Here is a 25,107-nt window from a genome sequence, read left to right as displayed (position 1 = left end):
GCCCCCGCCGGCGCCACGGCTCGGCCTGCGGGGACCGGGCGGGCGGAGGCCGGGCCGCTGGCGTGCGGGGGAGGGGCCGGGGCCGCCGCCGCCGAGGGCGAGGAGCATGTCTGCAACGCGAGCCAAGAAAGTGAAGATGGCCACCAAATCGTGCCCCGAGTGCGACCAACAGGTGGGCGCCGGGGGCCGGGCGCGCGGGGCGGCGGGGCGGGGGCGCGCGGCGGCGGCCGTTGCGGGGCGGCGGTTGGCTGGGGAGAGGCCGCCTCGCCGGCGTCCTGGCGGCCGAGTGATCGCTGGGGAAAGCGGGGCCGCAGCCGGCCGGTCCCACCTGGCGGCGGCCACACAGGCGAGTCCCTGGGTTCTGCGGTTCGGCCGCGGGGGACGGGGCGTCCGTCGGGACCGTCCGAGTCGCCCTCGGGTCTCCGGGCGACAGCGGTGGCAGCCTGGGGGCCGCCGCGCAAGCGGACGAGCACGGCCCCTTCTCGCCCCCGTCGGCCCCGGCGAGAATGCGGGGTGCCCGGCCCCGAGTCCAGGCCCCGGCTCCGAAGGCCCCTCCTGCCGTGCGGGGTGGCTTTGTTCCCGTTTGCGATGCGCACGGTGGATTCCCCCGGGACTGCCCCCCACGACCTGGGCGGACGCTTACGTGTGGCAGAAGGGGCCGCAGCGTAATGATTTAAAGTTTCGGTGATACCCCCCAAATGTATTTATTGTATTTTTGATGTTGTATAATCGCCAGTCCCGTCTTTACATTGCTTTTAATGGATCCTGATTGAATAAGGTCCCCACTGAAGCCTTTCCCTCCTGGGTGTTCCTTCCTCCGTCACCCCTCGCGGTATGCACTGCGATAAATTTGCCATGTCTCTTCTAGATCTTTTAAAAATACATATGTTGTTTTGTGAATTCGAAACGTATATTTTCTACAGTTGAGTTCACGGTGTAATAGTAATTTAAAACATCTCCTTTTAGTGTTTCCTAAGTTTAAGCGTGTCGCGTTCTTTACTAGAATAGTAGACGTTCCTCTAAGCCTTACAGTCTAATGAGTTAAAACTCCCTCAATTAAAACCATTCGGAGGGCCCTCATTTCATGCCAACACGCGGATCTGGGTGTGTTTTCAATCCTTTTCCATTGAGTGAATTTTTTAAAAATGACTACGTCTTTCCGCCCTCTTTCGTTTTTTTCTGAAATCGAGAGTTATTTGAAATGACTGGAGACTTTTTAAACAAGCTGATTTTAGTGTATTCTTTGAGGAGAAATCTTGTAGGTTGATCAAATCTTGTAACAGAAAACGTACAACATGTTTTATTCAGTGTCATTATGGGCAGTGGTAAAAATGCTGATCAGAGAATGGCTGGGCAAGAATATACTTTACTGAGCTATACCAGTATGCAGTATAAAAACAATTTAGTCATCTTTTGCTAAGTAAAGAGTTTCTTTTTTACCATTAAACTAAATCTGTTCAATTTTGACAAAATTGGACTTTGTGCTGTAAATGTCTTTGCAGGAGACTATTTCAATGTTTAAATTATTTCCACTTACTCCAGTTAATTGCGTAGAAGTATAAGGTTTACATGGTATGCATTACGCATTCTAGTGTCTGTATGGCTCCAGTCATTGTAAATCCCAACCTTGTTCTAATTGGCGTAAAGCAACCTTTTGGGAAAAGCAACCGGTTTTCAATATACTGGTTAAAGAAGGAGCAAAGGATAATAAACTTGTAGGAGTCCCTGCAACTGTTCGACAAAACATGATCAGCATTTTACTTGGAAAGATCGCATTACTTTTGTCATACCACCCCCGCCCCATATATACATATTCTTTTGTATGGGGTTGGCTGTCTCTTTGTCTGCTGTGGCTGCCATAACAAAATACCATAGTCTAGGTGGCTTAACAACAGAAGTTTATTTTCTCTCAGTTCTGGAGGCTGGAAGTCCAAGATCAGGCTGCCAGCATGATTGCTTCTGGTGAGGGCTCTCTTCCTGGCTGGCACCTGGTGTCTTCTCAGTGTGCTCACGTGGGAAAGAGAGGGTCAGGCTCTCTCCTGCCTCTTGTGAGGTCATGAATCCTATCATGAGCATTCACTGTCATGGCTTCATCTAAACTTAACACATTGACTGCCACACTGGGAAAAAAAAAAGGTTTTCTTGGGCCCATGGTGTTTTATTACAAAAATAGAATAAAAACCAAAACCAAAATGATCCTTTCTAATTTAATGAAAAATTTGTTATTTTTTATTGTTTTTTTGTGTTTGAGTTATATGTAATTAAGTTGTGAATATTAATTGTAACAGTAAGAACATCAACAAGTAAGATTTTCACAAACCAACTGCAGTTACATATGCTTCAGTAGGCCCCAGGCTCAAAACCGGCATGAGATAAGTAGAGCTCACATGGCAGTTACTGTGTTAATTATCTCTCAAAGGCCCCATCTCCAAATACCCTCACATTGAGGGTTAGCACTTCAATATGTGAATTTTGGAGGGACACTATTCAGTCCATAGCAAGCTAGTTATATAATTTAATATGTTGGTGTATTTTGTCCTTTATTCTAAATACTTAGAATATAACATACATGTGGACTGATTAAAACTTGATGTTTCTTAAAAGTGATTTTTCTTTTATTAAAAGTAACTGAATTGAAGAAAGTAATAGGTTAATTTTAGCTTTCTGATTATTTAAAAGTATAAGCTTCTTTTAGTTATAAAATAGAAAATAACTACAGTCCAGAAAGCCATTTTCTAAACAAGATTAGAATACTGCTATGATTCTCAATTGCCTAAAGAATATTAAATTAGAATTTAGGTATAATTTATAAACATAAATGTAAAATTCTTAAAATTTGATTTCCCCAATTGACTAGATTTGCATATGCTGTGTGTGTGTGTAAATTTAAAAAACAGGTACAGAAATTAGCAAACAAAGCTGGGAGATTTTCAGCCGCTTTATAACATCTCCTTTTTTAGGCCTCTACTGTAAAGATAGTTCAAAAACAGCTAAACCTCAGTGCTTTTCATTTCAAGGAGTTTCACATCCATTAATCACTCAAAATTACTGAGCCATTTTGTGTGCAGTGGTATTTAAGATTCTTGTCAGTTTTCTAGCATTTTTTGTGTATATTTCTGTTTTTGCCTTCATTTTTTAAAAACAGAGCAGCTTTTTTCCACTTACTGGAAATGTTATGTGACATACAGCAAACATGTCTGCTACAGGTAACTTTGGTTCTCTCAGCAGTAAAGATTGTAAATGAGTTCTCTGTAATGTGGTTATTTTAGAGCTTTTTTAAAATCAGCGAAGCTGTATAGCACCAGGATTTTTTTTTTTTTGGCAAGTTTTTTTTAACCTTTTTTACAAACATACAAACAACCTAAATAGCCCTTTCAAGGAATGAATTGATGCACAATAAACCATCAGTAAACAGTACTTTGAATATTTTCTTTCTATTTAAAAATCCTGAAAGTGTAGCATTAGAACCTTTATAACTATTATTTTTAGCATTATCAACTGAAATTTAAAGAAAGTTTAGTGTGCTTAAAATCCAAATTATTCTATAATTGAGATTAATTACTGAGGTTGTCCAACCTATTTCATAATTCTTTTTACAGGATCTGGTTTGTGATGGTACTTGGCTGGCTTTTTTTTTCCGCCAGGGTGGGGGTTGAGAGGAAGGGACTTTTCATTTTAAATAGAACTTAAGAATGAATTATTAGCTCAGGCACATGGAGGTTTATTAAACATAGAACACTTTCATTAAAGGATGAAAGTCAGCCTATGAATTGAATTAGTCAGTGTTTGTATATTCTGGGTCCCAAAGGCAAACGTACATTTCTCATCTAACTACAGCACTCTGTTAATTCTGGATATGGGTTGGTATGATTTTCTTGTATAAAAGACAGAGACCTAAGTTCAAATTTATTGAATTTCAGTAGCTGAAAGAAAATGCTTACTAATTAGCAAAGGAGCTGTTGAATAGGAACATCATGCTTCTGTGTAATTTTGACAGCATTAATTTAAAACAATTTACATTACTATGGATGCCTTTAGAGATATGTTTAGGTATAAAGGAAATGAGTCAGTGCCTTTGAGCTTGGTTTCTGTGAAGATATGAAATTTTTTTAAATGACAAACATCTATTGTGGGCAGATTTTACACTATTAAAAAATGTAGCATTATATTTTCATGATTTGAAGGGATTTCATCAGCAAGCTGTTAGACATACTTGGAGTTTGATTATTTTTATAGGATCCCTTGTTATTTCTCCTAAATACAAGCTAGAGATTCTTTTGTTCAGTGTTTTTATTCTAAGAAAAGGAACTCTTCTGCCAGAATTTCATTTTAGCTTAATTAGATCAAGTATTTATATTGTAGAATATGAAGCGTTCTGTACATACATGGACAAAAAGCTTTATAACTGAACTTCTCCATAAACAGAACAGCTGCCAAATGGAATTTATCTTACAAAGAGAATTGCAATTTTCTGACTGTAATTATTTTGTGAGTACTTTTTTGTTGAGATTAATTTCAGGTTTTGGGTGAACATGTCTTGATTCCAAGGTTCATTAACTTTAATATTAGTGAAATGATTATGGATGGAAGTCTAAAAATTTTTTTCAATGTTTTTTGATAATGTTTGTCTTAAGAAATATTTATAGGCTTGAAATAGAGAAGGGAAATTTATGTATTTTACAAATTTGGAAATAGAAGCCTGAAGAGTTTAAATGTTCCTGGAGCTGAGAATGTAAGATCTCAACTCCTACTTTTTCCTACATTCTCTTTTGCTTATATCAGTATACTTTTGCTGCTCAAACTTGTTGTAAACTATTTTTTTTAATCAGTGGTAATTGGCACCTTCTCCACTTGTGTTAAAACCCTGAGTTATTTTCATTTCTTTCTACTTTATCACCAGTAGTCAGTTTGGGCTTTAGTGTTATTTTTCCGATCTTTGAAATGTGTGGCGTATCTCCCTTTTCTCCATTTCCATTCTCACTATTCCAGTGGTCCCTCATAATCTTATACTGGGATTATTAAACTTTTACAACTTCTAACTGCTCTCTTTTCCACTTTGTTCCATACCATAAACTGCTATCAAACTAACATTTTAGGAAATGATACCTTTTTTCCCCTGCGTACTTCGCCTTGCTTTGACTCTATTATGGCTTTCTGTTTAATACCCACTTATTATTTATGGTGTGGGTATGGTATGATATTCATGATATTGTTAAGCACAAGGAGAATATGAATATATGACCATATGATAGCCATCTCAATTTATTGTAAGGAGTTGGGGTTTAAATAAATATGTGATTCCTACTTCAAGTAATTTATCATTCAAGAAGACTACTTAACCACTGAGAAATTGAATAATAGAAAAATTGTAATAATATATATTTTTCTTTTACTCTACAGGTTCCTGTTGCATGTAAATCATGTCCCTGTGGTTACATATTTATCAGCAGAAAACTGTTAAATGCAAAACACTCAGAGAAATCACCTCCTTCTGCAGGTAATTGTGAGAATTTAATGCATTTTTATCTTTTTGATGTAGAAATGTAAAGTTAATTGCTGTAAATTTACTGTTTCTATTTTTTGTTGAAGTTAAAAATTAAATCTATTGAATTGTCTTTGGCTTTTATTAGCTGTTGGAATTACCTTATGCCATTGGTTTCATGTGCATTCAATTTAAATGTTAACTCTCTTACAGTGTCTGTAATGTTTATAACAAATTTTTTTTTATTTTTTTATTTTGGGACAGAGTCTTGCTCTGTCACCCGGGCTAGACTGCTGTGGCATCAGCCTCTAGCTCACAGCAACCTCAAACTCCTGACCTCAAGTGATCCTCCCTCCTTGGTCTCCCGGAGTGCTAGGATTACAGGCATGAGCCACCATGCCCAGCCCTATAACGAATTTTTTATTTTTGGAAGATGGAGAACTATTGAAGAGTTTTAAGCAAGGGAGTGACCTGATCTGATTAAAAAAACTTTTTTTATTAATAAATAGCTTAAGTAATAATTGACATTGAGTAAATAGGACATATTTAAGGTATACAGTTTGATAAGTTTTGACATATGTATATACCAATCAATCACTATAATCAATATCATGAACATTCATCATTTTTCAAAGTTTTCTAGTTCCCCTTTGCAATCCCTTTTTCTGCTACCCTTACCCCAGGTAACCACTGATCCGCTTTCTGTCACTATTCATATAAGTGAAATCCATACAGTATATACTCTTTTTTGCTTGGCTTCTTTCACTGAGCATACTTATTTAAGATTGAGCCTCGTTGTATGTATCAATAAGAGCTCATTCCCTTTTATTGCTTAGTAGTACTCTTTGTATGGATATGCCACGACTTGATTATCCATTCTCCTGTTGATGGACATTTGACTTTTTTCTCTCACAATGTTGGTAAAATTTCCAACAACTTGAAAGGTTTTTTTTTTTTTTCACCTACTGAAAGTAGAAAAATATAACTTCGTTTTGGCATGAATATAATTTTTAGGCATATTGGTTATTTTTTTTACAAGTCCCTGATTGAGAATATCTAAAAAATAATTTTCTTTGAACTTGTTGCTTTCCCATTAACGTAGACAAATTGGATTTATTCAATAGATATATTTATTAAAAGAAAATTTTGTTACTCATTGATTAAAATCAGAACTTCATACAGTGGTGATCTCAAAAGTACAGTAGATTGATTATAAATGCACAGGGAGCATCTGGTGTATGCTAAGCACTATTCTAAGCCTTGGGCATAAAGCAATGGCTCTATAACCAAGGCATGTTTACTGCTGTCATGGAACGGACATTCTTGTGGGCAGGAGACAGACAGTGAACAAATACACAGGGCAAATGCCACCTTGTAATAAATGCCTTGTAGGAAATTAAAATAGGGTCCCGTCCGAGCAAGTGACTGGAAGGCTACTTTTGATTGAGTCTCTTTGAGGAGATGACATTTAAATTGAGCCTCCGTAGGGAGAAGGGGCTAGCCATGATAAGATCAGGGAGAAGAATATTCCTGACAGGTGGAAATAGCAAATGCAAAAGTTCTAGGCTGGACAAAGTTTTATATATTTTAGCAACAAAAAAGACCACTGTGATTTCAGTACAAACAGTAAGAGCAGGGAGTTGAAAATGAGTTCAGAGGGATAAGCAGGGACCAGATTATATTATATAAGGCTTTGTAAGCCAGAATAAGAAGTTTGGATTTTGTTTGTAAAATGTAGGGAGAAAATATCTCTGAGATGGGGTGGAGTGAGGGGAAGATGACATGCTCTGATATAAGTTTTAGAAAGATCATTCTAACTGCTGTGTAGAGAATGGTTGGTAAGGGTACAAGAGATGGAAGTGGGCTATTGCAGTAGGTTAACTGAGTGAGGATGCTGGGTTAGACAAAGAGTGGTTATAGTAGCAGATGATTCAAGAAGAACTTTCATTTATGTCTGATAGGTCTATTTATCTTAGGTCTATATAGAAGTGGCAAGAAAGTTGTTTAATTACATTTCTGTCTCAGTTTCAGTTTGTTGCCTTTTCATCTTGAGGATGAACTTGATTTGTTAGTTCATAAAGGCTGTTGCTTTATTGGCTATGTAGGATTCATCCAGAGAGCTGTTAATAATGGCTCACACCTGTAATCCCAGCACTCTGGGAGGCTGAGGTGGGAGGATCACTTGAGCTCAGGAATTCAAGACCAGCCTGAGCAAGAGTAAGACCCCATCTCTACTAAAAATGGAAAAATTAGCCAGGCATCATGGCAAGGGCCTGTAGTCCCAGCTACTTGGTAGGCTGACAAGGGAGGATCCCTTGAGCCCAGAAGTTTGAGGTTATAGTGAGCTACAGTGATGCCACTGCACCCTACCCAGGGCAAGAGAGTGAGACTCTTGTCTCAGGAAAAAAAAAAAAAAAGAAACCACAGGAGGAAAAGATTTTAAGGAGAGGGTTAAGAGTATTCAAGGCTTGGAAGGCCGGAGCAGTAGCTCATGCCTGTAATCCTAGCACTCTGGGAGGCTGAGGTGGGAGGATCACTCGAGGTCAGGAGTTTGAGACCAGCCTGAGCAAGAGCGAGACCCCGTCTCTACTAAAAATAGAAAGAGATTATATGGACAACTAAAAATATATATAGAAAAAATTAGCCAGGCATGGTGGCTCACGCCTGTAGTCCCAGCTACTCGGGAGGCTGAGGCAGGTGGATTGCTTGAGCCCAGGAGTTTGAGGTTGCTATGAGCTAGGCTGACACCACGGCACTGTAGCCAGGGCAACAAAGTGAGACTCTGTCTCAAAATAAATAAATAAATAAATAAATTAAATAAATAAAAAGTAGCTGTGAAATTAAGCTTGAAATGGTCAATTTGAAGAAATTTCTTTAAAGGAAGGATTAAAGAAAATATTGTAATTCCTAAAATTGAGGGTATCTGTAATGAGCATCAAACCTTGAACACTGCAGTAGTTATCTAATCAATATTTGATCAATCACCAAATACTGAGAAAAGCATTAGTCAACTCAGTTTGTTCCAAATCTTTAAATTAGGTTTTGTGATGGGGGGTTCCAAATAGTTAGTGACATCAGTGGTGCCATTTTGCATTTAGTAACCATGGTTATCTCTTTGTCCTTTTAAAATTTTTAATTGTAAAAATTATGGAATGAAAAATAAACTGAAATTCTAAATGAAATACTAGTTTATAAAAGAACTTTCTCTAAAGGTAAGAAAAAAAGATTATAGATAGTAGGAAATTGGAATTGCTTATTAGCATTTTAACTGTATATTTCTCAATGGTTTTAAGCTTTAGGGTACGCATGATCAAATAAATAAACAACCTCCCTGTTTTTTATTGGGAGAAGGAGAAAAGGGGGAAAAAACCTAAACTTAACTTTCAAATTATTCTCCAAGATAAGCAAAGGCTGATGAGCAAAGAAGTCTATAAATGAAAAGTTTGCTTTTAGTTAAGGGGGAAAATGGATAAATGATTATCACCTGTACCTTTATAAAGCAAGCAGTGATTGAATGTTGGTTCAGTAGTTAAGTAGTCCTCAACACTGAATGATGTGACAATGGAGGTTTGGTTTTGTTATTTCAGAATGCATTTTTCCCTACATGTTAATTGTGTAAAAGGGCTATACACATATACATGGAACATGGCGTTTTTTAGTTTTTCTTTTGCATTTTGATAAAAAAAATGCATACCTTTACCTTTGAGGCTGAACTTTTAGACTCTTAATCACATAGTTTATGTAATGATATCTATTGATATGTTCATCTTTCTTACACATTTTCGTAGTCCTCTGACTTCTAATTAAGATTGACTGTTTTTAGGTCTACTGCATAGCTGTCAGACTAGATTTCTTTCCATTATACTCCCAGGATAATCCCACTCTTTCTTATATACTCTGTTCTTTTTAACCCATGTGTTTTTATTTTTGGAACAACTTTCCCAGAAATTGTTTCATACCTAGAAAAAAGTTTTCAGAAAAGATAAGTGCTGCTACATTGCCTATCTTCCATTGTGGAGAATGTCTTTATTTTGGGTTCAGACTTTAAGGTTGTTCTCATTCTTCCTTGGCACTCCATGGATCTTTTCCATTTGAAAGCTCAAATCTTCAGCTCAGGGCAGTTTTTTATCCATTATTCCTTTTTCCTTATTCCTCTTTTCATTCTGGTATGCTTATTGGATGATATGTCAGGATTGCATTCCACAGAAACTAACACTGTGTGGGACAAAAAGTTTGCTTTCCCTATTTAGTAAAGAACGCTGAAGATAGGCAGTGTACGACTAGTGGCTCAATGATGTCATCAAGGACCTAGTCTCTTCTCTTTCTTCCGTCCTAAGAAGATGTGGCTTTCGTATGGCAGCTGTTGTACCTCTGGGCATCTCATAAGTGTTGCAAGGAGGAAGAAGAGGGCAGGACAAAGGAGCATGCTATTTACATGTCATTGGCCAGAGCTAGATTTTATGCCACCTCATCTACAGGAGAGTCTTGAGGATGTATATATATTAATATTTTAGTTGAACACATTGCGCTCTTTAACAGAACAAGATTCTGTTCTTGATGAAGAGGGCGAGAATGAATATTAGGTAGGTAATCAGCAGTTACAGCATAGATATGTATTAGATTTCTTGGATCTTTCCTTCATTTCTCTTTCTTTCTATCACATTGTTTTTGTCTTTTTGCTTTGTTTCAGGAAATTTTTTTAATTTCCCTTTCTAGATCTGTAATTCTGTCATCAGACATGTCCATTAATCATTTAGCTTATCTTTAGCACTTTAACTTTAGTAGCCTAAGTTTTCTAATTTCTTCTATTTCATAGAATCCTCTTTTTTCATATTTTTATTGTGGTAAAATACATAAAATTTACTATTTTAACCATTTTTAACCACACAGTTTAGTAGCATTAAGTACATTCATATTATATACTTAACCATCAGCATCCATCTCTAAAACTCTTTATCTTTCCAGACTGTAACTCTGAACCCGTTAAACAATGACTCCCCAGTCCATCTCTCCCTTGCCCTAGGCAACCACCACTCTACTTTCTGTGTCTGTGAATTTCACTACACTAGGTACCCCATATAGATGGAATTATACAATATTTGTCCTTTTGTGTCTGGCTTATTTCACTCAGCACAATGTCTTGGAGATGTCATTTATGTTGAAACAATGCGTGAGGATTTCCTTTTGAAGGTTGAATAATATTCCACTGTATGTTTATACCACATTTTGTTCACTTACCCATGGACACTTGGGTTGCTTTCACCTTTTGTCTGTTGTGAATTGCTGCTATGAACATAGGTTAGGTGTAAAATAATCTGAGTCCCTGCTTTCATTTCTTTTAGCTATATGTCCAGAAGTGGAATTGCTGGATCATATGGCAATTCTATTTTTTCTTTTTTGAGGAATCACCATACTGTTTTCCACAGCAGCTGTACCATTTTACATTTCTACTAGCAATGTACAAAGGTTCCAGTTTCTCCACATCCTTGCCAACATTTGTTTTGTTTTTGTTTTGATTTGCTTTTTATAATTTCCTAATGAGTATGAAGTGGTATCTTGCTGTGGTTTTGATTTGCATTTTCCTGTTGATTAGTGATATTGAACATCTTTTCTGTGCTCACTGGGCAGTTGTGTATCTTATTAATATTTGGAGAAATGTCTGTTCAAGTCCTTTGCCCATTGTTGAATCGGATGGTTTGTTGTTGATTTGTTAAAGTTCTTTATAATTCTGAATGTTAATCTCTTATCTGATAATTTGCATATATTTTCTCCCACTCCACATATTGCCTTTTCACTCTGTTGATAGTGTCCTTTGATGCACAGAAGTTTTAAATTTTGATGAAATCCATTTTGTCTTTTGTTGCTTGTGCTTTTGATGTCATATCCAAGAAATGATTCCCAAAATCCACTGCCATGAAGATTTCCCATTATGTTTTTAAGAGTTTTATAGTTTTAGCTGCTATATTTAAAGCTTTGATTCAGTTTGAGTTAATTTTTTTGTATGCTATAAGGTATGTATGCACAACATTGTTCTTTTGCATGTGGATACCGAGTTTTCCCATTATGACTTGTTGAAAATACTGTCCTTTCTTCCTTGAATTGTCTTGGATTCTTACTGAAAATCCTTTGACCACGTATGTAAGTATTTATTTCTTCGCTCTTTATTTTTTTCTTTTGGTCTATATATTTGTCTTTATGTCAGTACCATACTATTTTGACTATTGTAGCTTTGTAGTAAGTTTTGAAGTCAGGAAGTGTGAGACCTCCAACTTCGTACTTTTTCAACATTGTTTTGGCTATTCCCTTGAGATTCCATATAAATTTTAGGATGGATTTTTCTATTTCTGCAAAAGAATCTTATTATTATTATTATTATTTTTGAGACAACGTCTCACTCTGTTGCCTGGGCTAGAGTGCCGTGGCGTCAGCCTAGCTCACAGCAACCTCAAACTCCTGGGCTCAAGCAATCCTCCTGCCTCAGCCTCCCCAGTAGCTGGGACTACAGGCATGCACCACCATGCCTGGCTAATTTTTTCTATATATATTTTTAGCTGTCCGACTAATTTTTTTCTATTTTTAGTAGAGACAGGATCTCGCTCTTGCTCAGGCTGGTCTCGAACTCCTGAGCTCAAACAATCTGCCTGCCTCGGCCTCTCAGAATGCTAGGATTACAGGCTTGAGCCACCACGCCCAGCCAGAATCTTATTCTTAATTGTATAGTCTCGTTATAGATCTCTCAGGGTATGCACTGGAATGTTTTAAACGTTTTTTCTGGTTTCCTTAGCTACCTTTGTTCTTCCTGTTTTATCTTGGTCCTTGTCCCTCACGCTTTTTATTTTCCTCACATGTCTGGTAATCGTTAATTGCCTGTTGATATTTATAGAAAACTTGCATGAATATCCTATATTGTTTTAAAGGTCGGTTTTGACAATAGACCTCTTTAGTGTATAATCTAGAGGAGTTTAGAGGCAGGTTTTTATATGTAAATTAGGTGAGCAGGCAGGACACTGGTAAATTCCCTTATTGCCAAAATAGGCAAGGCTTCATTCTGGGGCAGAATGTGAAATTTCTTTTCTTTTTTTTTTCTTTGAGACAGAATCTTGCTGTGTTGCCCGATCTAGAGTGCCATGGCATCAGCCTAGATCACTGCAACCTCAAACTCCTGGGCTCAAGTGATCCTCCTGCCTCAACCTCCCAAGTAGCTGGGACTACAGGCATGCGCCACCATGCCTGGCTAATTTTTTCTATGTATTTTTAGTTGTCCGGTTAATTTCTTTCTCTTTTTTAGTAGGGACGGAGTCTCGCTCTTGCTTAGGCTGGTCTCAAACTCCTGACCTCGAGCGATCCTCCCACCTTGGCTTCCCAGAGTGCTAGGATTACAAGCGTGAGCCACTGCACCCGGCCTGAAATTTCTTATAATATTTTTATTCTTATGAGGAACTGCCTTTTTCCTGTGTTATGGAGGTTTAAAGGTCTCTTTCACATTGCTCTGTTTCCTGAGAGCTTTACTTCCTTGTGTCAATTGTTCTGTTTACATAGACCCAGCTGTTCTGCAGTAGTCCTGTAGTGATTCTGATGGTCACCCAGTGGCCTGCTCTCCCTGGCATTATCTTTGGGATTCCTTTGGGAAGAACAGCTCTACCTTCTGTAGGAGCCATCAGTTATTCCTGTTTTGGAATATAGTTGCTTCTATTCTGGTTTCCTATTTCAGCTTGCCAGTTGCCTGAAATTCTATAACTTTGGATAATTAATAATACCTTTTCCTTGTTTCCAGCACTACAGATATATTTACCTTTTTCCCCTTCCTCTTTTCCCATGTTTCTTTTCATTTCTGTGGGATTTTGAGGTCATGAGATAAATGTATATGCTCAGTCTGATTTTATTTATTCAACAGTACTTAATATGTGTAGGTAACATTCTAGATTCTGTGAATGAGATAGACAAAGGAGTCCCAACTTTTATAAAGCTTATATTTTGACGGGGGAGGCATTGAACATATAAATAAAAAATAACAGATTATAATAGGAGGAGTGGATTATAGGAAGTAACTTGGGCTGGGAGATTGAGAGCAGGTGACCTATAATAAACTGATATCTGAAGAAAAAAAAACTTGTCTCACGAAGAACCTTGGAAAGAGAGCTCTAGACAGAAGGGTTAGCAGATATGTAGACTCCAGCAGAGTGAGGAGCTTGTTTATTAAAGGAAGGTCATGTCTGGTGTGTAGTAAACAAAGTGGTGAGTGGTATGAAATGAGATTGGAGAAAGAGGCAAATGCCAGATCTAATGGGGACTTGTCCTTGGTAAGGAATTTTGACTGTATTCTAAATACAATGAAAAGCTTATGAAAGGCTTTATTTAGAAAGGAAGCTATGCAATTTTGATTTATCTTTAGTAAAGATAATATTGGCTGCTATGTAGAGAATGGGTTTGGCTAGGATGTTGCCTGTGGAGATGGAAATAAATGAAGAGATTATGGGTATATGGGTACAAGGAGTATCTATGGACCTTTGTCGTGGTATAAGAAGCAAGGTGAACCACAAATGACAACAAGTTATTTGGCTTGTGCAAGTGGTTGATAAAATCTAATATGATGAATGGTGGAGGAGGAACAGATTTGGGAGAGGTAAAATCAAGGGTTATTTTTTGATATGCTTGTGAGACATTTAGGTGACGTCAGGTAGGTCTGTAGAGCTTAGGGAAGAGATCAGAGCAGAAGGTGAAAACTTTGGAGCCATCATAACAATAGTGTTTGATGCTGCTGGTCTATGAGATTATGTAAGCGAGGTATAAGAGAAGACGGTTCAGGGCAAAGCCTTGGGGCTTTAACATTAGATTGAGAAAGCACCTGGGAACACAGCAAAGGTGGTAAGAGGAATGGCTGGTGAGATGGGGGAAACCAGGAGAGCCTGAAAATCAAGTGAAGAAATAATTTCAAGAAAGCAGTAGTCATCTTTGTTGAATATGAGAGATAGTGTAAGATGATAAAAAGTGAGATGTCTATTGAATTTTATGACAGAGGTTTTTATTCTTTTTTTTTTTTTTTTGAGACAGAGTCTCACTCTGTTGCCCAGGCTAGAGTGAGTGCCGTGGTGTCAGCCTAGCTCACAGCAACCTCAGACTCCTGGGCTTAAGCGATCCTCCTGCCTCAGCCTCCCGAGTAGCTGGGATTACAGGCATGCGCCACCATGCCCGGCTAATTTTTCCATATATATTTTTAGTTGTCCAGCTAATTTCGTTCTATTTTTAGTAGAGACGGGGTCTTGCTCTTGTTCAGGCTGGTCTCGAACTCCTGAGCTCAAACTATCCACCCGCCTCGGCCTCCCAGAGTGCTAGGATTACAGGCGTGAGCCACCGCGCCTGGCCATAAATATTTCTTTATATGTTTCTAAAAGACCTTTAAAATCATAAGCACAATACCATTATAACATAAACAACAATGATTTCCTAATGTCAAATATCTAACTGGTATTCAAATTTTCAGTTTTCTCATAAGTTAAAATTTTTAAGAACAGATTTGAAATAAAGTCACAGATCGAAAATGGGTGATAACTTTTTTAGCTCTCTTTTTATCTATTATTTTCTCTTTTTTCCCTTGCAAGTTACATGTTGAAAAAACTGCATCACCTGTTGATTTGTTTGTGCCGTTTGTATACCTTTGGTGTAGGCTAACACATTCCTTGAATGACTTCTGTTTTTCCTATAAATTGTAAGTCGGATCTAAGGGCTGAAGAGATTGCATTTTTTGTTTGTTTGTTTTTCAAAACTACTTACTAGGGCAGTGATGTGTACCTCTTTCAGGAGGCACTTAAAGTCTGCTTATCCCTCTTTTAGTGATGTTAGCAGCTATGGATGTTTAATGCTTAGATCCTTTACTTCATTGCAGGTTGAAAATGGTGATACTCTGATTCTGTCATTCCTTCTTCATTTATTAGCTTTAATAATTCTAAAATGAGAAAATTATCTTCATCTGCCCTTTGGTTATCCAGTGAGTGGTACAGCTTGAATAGAAAAAGCAGGATAAATGCTTTGTTCTTTCCCTTTAAGTTTTCAAAATTGTGAGTTGGTTCTTTAGCATCTTTCTATGATGGCCAAGGAGTTTTTGTTTTTGGTGCCGTAAACTTGTATGTTTTATATGTTTCAATCTTGTTTTTTATCAATGCTCAAATTGTTCTATAGTAATCAGTGGGAGTTTCTTCAAGTGAGCCCTTTGGTCTTTTAATAAGACCCTGGTTGTGTTTGATAACTTTCTTGCAATCTGGAATAATTAAGTGTTCTTGTGTCATCTGGTATGTGTCTGATCTGAAAACTAAAATTAACTAATTCTTCAAGGATATGGTATTTAGAGATAACTATTGCTATTTTACCTTTTTCTTTCTTTCAGTAGCCTGTTAAGCATAGTTTATAGTCTTTCATATGGTTTCTTTCCGTTCCTGGGATATGACTTTTCCTACTTGTTTTGTCCTTTTACCACTGTGATTTTGGGCATTTGGGGAATTCTCTTTCTTGCTTTTGAATTCAGGTATGTACTAAAGCAGGGTATTTTGTTTTTGTTTTGGGTTTTTAAACTAATTGTCTTATGCAACATTTTGATTTATTTAGAGTGGGAGAGGTGGCTTCTTGCATGAATTAAATCACTATATTTAGTAAAGTTCCCCTATTGCTCTTCCATTTATGGAACAATGTGCTCTTACATCAGAAATTACCTCATCTATGGCTAAAGTGAAAACTTGCTCGCTTCCTTAGTGTTTTTATATTTTCTGTGGATGCTTTCTGTTTTTTATTGTAACCTTAATGCATTATAGCTGTCATTTTGCTTCTGCATATTTGACATATTTCAATCTTTAACTCAAGTAGGGGGCAAAAAGGAATGGAATTTTTTTCTCATTCCTACTTCAACACTTTAAGCTTGGAAACAGGAAAAAGGCAGAAAGGTTGCTGGGGAATTGTGTGAACTTGTAGGGGCTGAAATTTAAGCTGCCAAATGAAGAAACCTTCCTTCTCTTTGAAGATTCCTTCTTGTGTTACACTGATCTGAATTCTGTTGAATTTCTTTTTTCTCATATGTGAGTGTGGGGGACAGACATGTTATGGTTGTAGTTTTATAAAATATGCCAGGGACCATACTCTAGTGCTATTTAGAAAGAAAAAAGGAAGATGATGAGAACTTGGGCAAACAGTTCTTGCTAAGCCCTAAAATATATCACTTTTATTCATCCATACAGAAAACAAGCATGAGGCCAAGAGGAGGCGAACAGAGAGAGTTAGGAGAGAGAAGATAAATTCTACAGTAAATAAAGATTTAGAAAACAGAAAGAGATCTCGAAGTAACAGCCATTCAGATCATATCAGACGAGGAAGAGGAAGACCTAAAAGTGCATCTGCCAAAAAACATGAGGAAGAAAGAGGTATGAATAAATCTAAGCAGTTTTTTTTTTCAAGTATTAAATTGATCTGGGATCTTAATTAGATAGTACTAAAGAAAAAGTGGAGGCATGGAGCTCCTGGACTTAAAATCACAACTCATATTGGTTTGAAAGCATTTCCTCTATGGTAGATGCTTATTTTTTTAAAAAATCACAGACATTTAATTCTTATTGGAAACTTAAAGGCTTAAATTAGGTAAAATTCACCTTGCTATAATTTGATGGTAGTAGAGTTCTGAGATAATTTGTACATGACATCCTGGAGAAGCCTCTTAAGAATGATTGTGTTTTTTTTTTTTTAAGACAAGACTGATTTCCTTTAAGACTCAGTTAAGTTTCAAACTGTTAATACTATGAGTGTAAAAAATTTACTGTTGAAAGTGTTCTTGCTGAAATTTTAAATTGCTCTTTGGGAGATTTCTGTGCTTCCTACTTTGAGGCAGCTTTTGCATAGTTAGTTGAATTCTTCTTGGTCCAAAGTATATTTCTCCTTAGTGGTCTTGTCCTTTCTTCTGATAAGTAATGTGTCTACCAATAACTTATTTGTAGCCATTAACTAAAAGTTCACCTTCTCTTTTTCTTTGATTTATGCATCTTTTAAAAAACTTACTATGGAAAATTTCAACATACATAAGAATAGGGAGAACAGTGTAATAAATTTCTGTATACCTATGAATATCTTTTTAAAATTGGGATTTTTCAAGCCAGTAATTAATGAAAAAAAAGGGATAGTTGCTTTTTATTAGTCTTTAAAACCTCTGTCCAAATGATTTCATCTTCATCAAAATACATTTATAGTTTCTCACATTATTTGTGAGGTATGCTTTGCTTTTTCAGATATTCAGTCTTAGGTACTCAAGTGCTTTCTGTATAAATGTAAATTTCTCTTATTTTAGACATTGAGAATTTTCTACATGTTCACCATTTCTGTCTGTGCTTTTATGTGAATAAAGTTACTGCTGTAAGAGAAAACAACTTCCCTGGTGTAACTGTCCTTATCAACGTTAAAGGTGTCTTAATATTGTATGGCTAGAGGAATAAGGTTGAATAATAACCTTGTTATATTTGACTGTATTCTCTAAAGGCTGTACTTAGGTACTCCTTATTCCTTGGGTACTTTTACTGCTATTTTTCTTTCTTGTATTATGCTCTTCCAGAGGGTTTGAATCATTTGTTCAATTTGAATGTGCTTCCCTAATGATAGGATGATCAGAAAACCTATGCCAAAGACTATTTTAGAAGGAAAACTGGGTAAAGAAAAGTCAACAGAGACAAAAGAAAAGAAAGAAATACTGCTTGGCCCAGAAAACAGAACATTCTTTCCAGTTGAAGTAAAGGGAATGTAACTGAAAGAACAGAGAAGGAATGCTTTGTTAGTGGGTAAAGGAGATGAAAAAACAGATGATGACAGTCTTTTAGTTGGGGCAATGAACTCTATATAGTTGTACTAGGACTCTATATATTGCAGGCTTGAACTTTTATTTCATAACTTGAGAAAAGCTATAAATATTTATAAAGTTTTTCAGGCATTTTCTGTTTATCACAAACACATTTTAAGAAAGCTATTTCTACAGTAAGGTATGCTTTTAATAGTTTATTTGCTTTTGATACAAATTGCAGGAAGTTCCTCAAAGCGATTTTTATAGCACAAACAAATCTTTTAATGCAGAACAGGGGGAGGGGCGGGGCGTCAGCGAACTTTTTGTGAAGAGCCAGATAGTAAATATTTTAGGCTTTGTGGGCTCTACTGTCTCTGTCAAAGCTAGCCAGCTTTGTCGTTGTAGCTGGAAAGCAGCCATCAACAGTATGTAAATGAATGGGCATGGCTGTGCTCCAGTAAGACTTTATAGCAACACGTGGTTGGCCAGATTTGGCACGTGGTCTGTAGTTTGCCAATCCTTGACATAAATTGTGTTCTCAAAATATAATACGGATAGGAACTACAGACTTTTGAAATGTCAGTATATGTTAGAATAGATTTCTTCGATAAGCTTCTTAAAGTGCTAAATAGCTATTTAGTTTGATTATTTTTATTGATTCCCTGCTGTTAGGGCACTTGAAAAATTTGAAGCAAGGTTTAACTTTAACACATGAATTACGGAAAACCTGACAGTGTATTTTAAAAAACAAAACTTTTAAAAATTGACTTGTTTTTTATTTTGAAAAAGCATAGAAAAAAGGAAGAATGGAAAAGGAAAGCTTCTTAGACATCTAGGTAGTACTGTAGTTCTATAAAATCGTAAAAACAAATCATTAAAGAAGAATTTTGGGGCTGGACGCGGTGGCTCACGCCTGTAATCCCAGCACTCTGGGAGGCCGAGGCGGGAGGATCGCTTGAGGTCAGGAGTTTGAGACCAGCCTGAGCAAGAGCGAGACCCCGTCTCTCCTAAAAATAGAAAAATTAGCCGGGTGTGGTGGCACCTGTAGTCCCAGCTACTTGGCAGTCCGAGTCAGGAGAATCACCTGAGCCCAGGAGTTTGAGGTTGCTGTGAGCTAGGCTGATGCCACGGCACTCTAGGCCAGGCGACAGAGCAAGACTCCATCTCAAAAAAAATAAATAAATAAATAAAAAATAAAAATAAAAAGAATTTTTGGTTGGACTAATATAAAGTCTCCATTTTATGTGTTGGGAGTATTACTATTCTGGATATTATAATGTAGGAGTGATATTTTGACTGATTAGTATATGTGAGGCTATTCTGAATATCATATTAAGGAACTTAAGAATGAGTTAGACTTTAAGTTAAAGTTGGTGGATTGAATAAACACATACAACTCTTCACCCTCCCAAAATCCTAGTAAAATGACAAGGGATTTCCTTAAAAGTGTAAAATCCCACAAGGACAAGGAATGGGAGAAGCAAATTTCTGAAAAGTAACTGCTTCAGCAGATCTACAAAAGCTAAATCATAAAATCCTGGGGGGAAATGTAAGAAAGAAACTGATTTTTATTACACAACTACCTAAAAGTCACAAATTTTTGTATCAGTTATGTCTGGAAGTAGAGGAGAAAGTAAGGCTAAAAACAGGAAGATTATTTGAAAGTCTGTTTATGAATAGCCTAGCAGGGTGGTTTACCTCACCCTGTACCCCTCAAGTTTATCCTTTGAAAAGGATAAGATAAAACAGGGTATCTGGTCTAGGGAACACCAGGCATCTGTTGAGGGCGGGGATACTATATTAAGATTAGGAAGACTAGATGAAAATTAGACATGGTAAATACTGAGTTTTCATGAGTTAGGCTTATGTCTTCTAGGTAAAAGAGATTAGAAATGCCTTCTCTAGGGAATCTGAAGGGCCCAAGAGAAAAGGCCTGAAATAAAAATACTTTGATTAGGGATTTCAGAGAGAAATGGTGTCAGATCATCCTAATATGATGACCACGGTCAAGATCCATATATGTGTACGTGGTTCAAAAATCAGCTTTTTAAATCATACTCCTAAATATGAGCATATTGCCAAGAATTACCCAGACAGCTGGAAGAAAGTATCTAGTAAGGCTAAGACCAAATCAACAGGAGAAAAAAAGGAACTTGGAAAAAACAAGTTTTTGCAGTGAGAAGAAAATCATTAAAAGTATCATTTAATATCTTGGCCAGGCACGGTGGCTCATGGCTGTAATCCTAGTACTTTGAGAGGCTGAGGTGGGAGGATCACTTGAGGCCAGGAGTTTAAGATGAGCCTGAGCAAGAACAAGACCCCCATCTCTACAAAAATAGAAAAATTAGTGGGGCATGGTGGTATGCACCTATAAGTCCCAGCTACATGGGAGGCTGAGGTGGGAGGATTGCTTGAGCCCAGGAGTTGGAGTTTGCAGTGAACTATGATGATGCCACTGCACTCTAGCTAGCCTGGGAGACAGAGCAAGACTCTGTCTCAAAAAATAGAATAGAATTGAATAAAATCTTTAGTAAAAGAGGATATTGTAATCATGAAGTGAGAACAAAATAATATTTAAAAGGAAATGGCAGAAATTAAAAAGGCACCTGGAAAATGAACTTTAAAATATGCACACAAAAAACCCCCCAAACTAACATGATTCACAGAAATGGAAAACTTTAATAGAAGGCTTAAAGATAAAATTGACGAAAGGTTCCAGAAGATATAACAATTTGAAAAGAGATGAAAAAATAGAATAGAAAAGATAAGAAATTTAGAGGACTAGTCTGAGGTCTTATCTATAAATAATTGAATTTTCAGGTAAAGAACATAGAAGATGGAGAAGGAAGTCATCAAATAGTTCAAGGAATTATCCCAAATTGAGTTTCCGTGATAAAAGGGCCCCCAAAATTCCTAGCCCAATGGATGGTTAAAAATAGAAATTACACCAAAGCATACGATCATATCTCATATCTCTCCCGTTAAAGAGAAAATCCTTAAGGTTTTCAGGGGAAAAAAGAAAGGAGTCAAAATGGTATTGGAATTAATACAATGGAATACTCCCTAGCAAGAAACAGACTACTGATACGTGAACAGTGTCAATTAATTTCAAAAACACATTGAGCAAAAAAACTAGACACAAAGATTTATATGAAGTTTAAGAACATACAAAATGAATCTATGGCACTAGAAATCAGAACAGTGATTGCTGGTGGGGGTGGGGAGGGATTGACTGGAAAGAAGTATGAAGAGTTTTCTGGAGTGAAGGAGATTTGCTGTATCCTGATTGTGGTATCGGCTACATGGGTGTATACGTTTGTCAGAACTCATCCAATTGTACATTTAAAGGATCTGTATATTCCACTGTATGTAAATTTAGCAATAATTTAAAAAATAACTATGAAAAAGGGGTTTTCCACAGTGGCACCAGTAGTCAGAAGACAATTGATTGCCTTCACAATTCTAAGGGAAAACCTACAAGTCTTTACTCAACAAAACTATGAATTAGTGTGAAGCTAGACTAAAGATACTTTCTGACATTCAGGGTGTCAAAAAATCTGTTACCCATACTCCTTTTCTCAGGAATCTGATGCAAGTTATATGCCACCAAAATGAAGAAGTAAACCAAGAAAGTATCCTCAGATACGGGACAGAGAGGATCCAACTCAGGAGAGAGATGAGAATCTCTAGCATAATGTTGAAGAAAGAGCACAAGATATTGTACAGTGGGCCTAGCAAGCAACCATTTCATATTGGACCAGGTTGGAAGATTTGGAAAGATTTCTTCAAGAAGATAAAATTGATAAAAATACCAATATGTGTAAACATCCTGAAAGAAGATTTATACAACTGGGAAAGAGTTTGGGTTAAATTAGAAATGAAAACTAAGCAAATAAAAAAAAAAAGAAAATCATATCAGGGAAAACAATTTATAGGAAAAGTGAAATCACTTCCTCGTACTTGTAAACATTGAAAATTGATGTTACTGAAATTGTGATTTATTAATAACTATAATAAGATGAGGGAGGGGATGGGCAGAGTGTGGTGTGGGCAAGAGATACAAAACAATATAATCCTAATTTTCAGTGGTGGAAAGTGAATTAATGATGCCTAAAAATCAAGAAGTAGCATCTTATAAAAACGTTACTTAGAGATAGGTTTGTTTTTGTAAAAACAAAAAGGAGCAACTGAAAAAAAAGTAGTTATTAGAAAAATAGTACTTGCATTTGGAGAATAGGAAATGTATATGGGGAAAAGGACTTCTGTTTTTTGTGTTAAGTTTTATAGAGATGACTGGACTCTAAATTATATGCATGTTTAAATTTGATTAAAATGTCAAAACAAAATAAACAAAAACAGAATCGTAGAGCCTAAAAAACGAATTTGGAAGAATATGCATAATTGTGATTCTAGCTGACTCATGAGATAATAGGTGATTTTTATTTTCTTTTTCTTTACTTTTCAAATTTTCTACAATGAACTTGGATTACATTTGTAATCAGGAGGTGATAAATAGAAATAAATGTTAGTTATTATTTCCTGTAGCAGGGCTAAGGAGAAGATGTTAATACATTTGTAAAGTCACCATTGGTGTTACAACAGGACCACCTTCATTTTGATTAAGCCAGTGAGCTTATGCTAGTGAGGAGAAAGAAATACATGAGATTCTTACAGAAATGATGTAGCTATTAGAGTGTGTGTGTAAAGAAATATAATAGTCTCCATTTAGTGTTTACTTCAATAATTCCTTTGTGTAATTTTTTTTAAAAATTTCAGTTCAATAGCATAGTACTTTATAACATTTAATGTACATTGTAGTATTATATATAATATTGTCATTTAAAGAAATACTTGAAAGCTTAAAAAAAATTTAAATTTTGGCTGCAAAAATTCCAAAGGAAAAAAAAAACAAAAAAAGAAATGAAAAGTTTAAATTTACTGCATCTACTGCCTTTGTATTAAGCTTTCCCTTTTTCTTTTAACAGAGAAACAAGAAAAGGAAATTGACATCTATGCTAACCTCTCTGATGAAAAGGCTTTTGTGTTTTCAGTCGCCTTGGCAGAAATAAATAGAAAAATTATCAATCAAAGACTTATCCTCTGATACTTGTCTGCAAAATCTGTTGAAACTTTCTTCAGGATTACATCAGCAAATTCTGAAACACGTATGGACTCTCAGGAGCATTCCGACTGCATCAATAAATAAGGGCCATTGATTTTTTTTTTTCCCCTATTGTTTAGCCTGTGCCACACTTTGGGAGCAAAGTTGTAGGCTTGGTGGACTGTTCTGGGATTTCCTTGTTTACCAAGGAGTATTGTCAGTGTTTTGTGTTTGGGATATAAGTAAGTGTATATATATATATATATATTAAAAAAAAAAAGAAATGCTGGATGGATGTTAAAAGATAAAAAGGGTTAGGGGTGGGGTGGAAGTATGAAAACTAGGGAAATAAACTGCTTGATACTTTTCAGGTTTGCCACCAGAGATGCAATATTTTAAATACTGTCAGAGTGACTTTTTAAAAATATATATTTCAGATTTTCGGCACTAACAGATTGGATATATACAGTTGATTTACTTTTAGTAAATTGGCAATTGACATTTTATTGAATGGGGAATTAAGAATATATAAACTGTAAGTTTTGTCTAAATTGATTTTTTTTCTTGGCCTTTATTTTTATGACTTAAGGTATGAGTTATATTTTAGGAGATACTTTCTAGACAGTTTGGAATTTTGGGTGCTATATGAAGAAAAACATTTAAGCATGTATCATACTTCAGATATAAACACCTTGTTTTCTTGAATGTAACTTATTTATTGGTTAAAAGAAAACTTTTCTGCTTTCAAGATGGTGCCTGTTAACCTAAACATAAAATATATTTATTACATGCAAAATATTTCTTAGCCACTTTTAAGCAGCAATGTTTTATCTGAATGGATATTCATTTATACATCCTGATAATTATTTAAATTGTTACTTAATCTCACTCTGGAAGATAAAAATAAACCTTAATATTGAAACTAAGTAGATAAATAGTGTGGTATAAGCTTTTTGTTCTAGTGAAGTTTGTAAAATATATTTAAATTCTTAGTTTTTCTGGTGTTAAATCATAACCATATATAGTTAGTATATGAAATGTACTAAATGTTTTTGCATTTTGGTGTACCAGTTTAATGATTATCCTTTTCAAATTTGGCAGTAACTACCTTTATTTTCACTCCCTCCCCTCCCAGTCTTTTTGGAAGTCGTAAAGCCTTATGGAAGAACCATCAGTTAGATTTAGCCCCTGTTTAAGAGAATCTCCATTTTAGTTTTAGTAGTAGCATTGTCAACTTCATCCTTCATCCTGCATCTCTTAGCACCTCCCAAAAGAAAAAAGTTCTTCATTTTTTTTCTACTTTATTCAAATTATAACCAGCAGAGGGAGCTTAAGAGGTAATTGAGATTGGATGTAGAATTTTCATAAGGATTCCTTTTCCTTAAATCCTCATAGCCACCTGCAGGTATTATTGCAATTATTGTGCATTTATTAATAAACTATTAGTAAATTTTCCCCAAGAATGTAATGTGATTTTATCTTTGAAACATACTATAAGAAAACTGCTTTGATTTTGAGCAAGAAAGCTTAAAAATGATGAATATCTAAAAATGCTTGTGTGTGTGTGTGTATATATATATATGTGTATATATGTCCTCAGAAAAAGTGAGAGCACCTTTTTGGCAGAGTCTGTCCATTTGAAACTGAAGACCATTAGAAGAAAGCCATTAAAGTCAGATTAAAATATTCACTAGATGTGGTAAGGGAGAATACTGGTGACTA

General features: G+C 36.2%; 1 protein-coding gene across 3 annotated transcripts; it reads left to right on the top strand.

Annotated features, from left to right (window-relative positions):
* C20H16orf87 (chromosome 20 C16orf87 homolog) lies at positions 1-24,317 on the top strand. 3 transcript variants are annotated; one of them, XR_006730412.1, is made up of 5 exons: positions 35-172; positions 5,401-5,497; positions 16,705-16,887; positions 21,867-22,045; positions 23,270-23,331. XR_006730412.1 is itself a non-coding variant. In XM_045533345.1 (4 exons), exons 1-4 carry the CDS (start codon positions 107-109, stop codon positions 23,386-23,388), a joined length of 465 nt encoding a protein of 154 aa, XP_045389301.1. In that variant the 5' UTR covers positions 1-106; the 3' UTR covers positions 23,389-24,317. The 3 variants fall into 3 exon arrangements, 2 of the variants coding, with proteins under 2 accessions (XP_045389301.1, XP_045389302.1); XM_045533345.1 differs by lacking the exon at positions 21,867-22,045 and having other exon boundaries at positions 1-172; positions 23,270-24,317; XM_045533346.1 differs by lacking the exons at positions 16,705-16,887; positions 21,867-22,045 and having other exon boundaries at positions 34-172; positions 23,270-24,317.
* The last annotated feature ends 790 nt before the right edge of the window (positions 24,318-25,107 follow it).

This window comes from Lemur catta, chromosome 20 (assembly GCF_020740605.2).
Source record: "Lemur catta isolate mLemCat1 chromosome 20, mLemCat1.pri, whole genome shotgun sequence".
In the NCBI taxonomy this organism is placed as follows: Eukaryota; Metazoa; Chordata; class Mammalia; order Primates; family Lemuridae; genus Lemur; species Lemur catta.
This window is presented reverse-complemented; position numbering and strand designations above follow the sequence as displayed.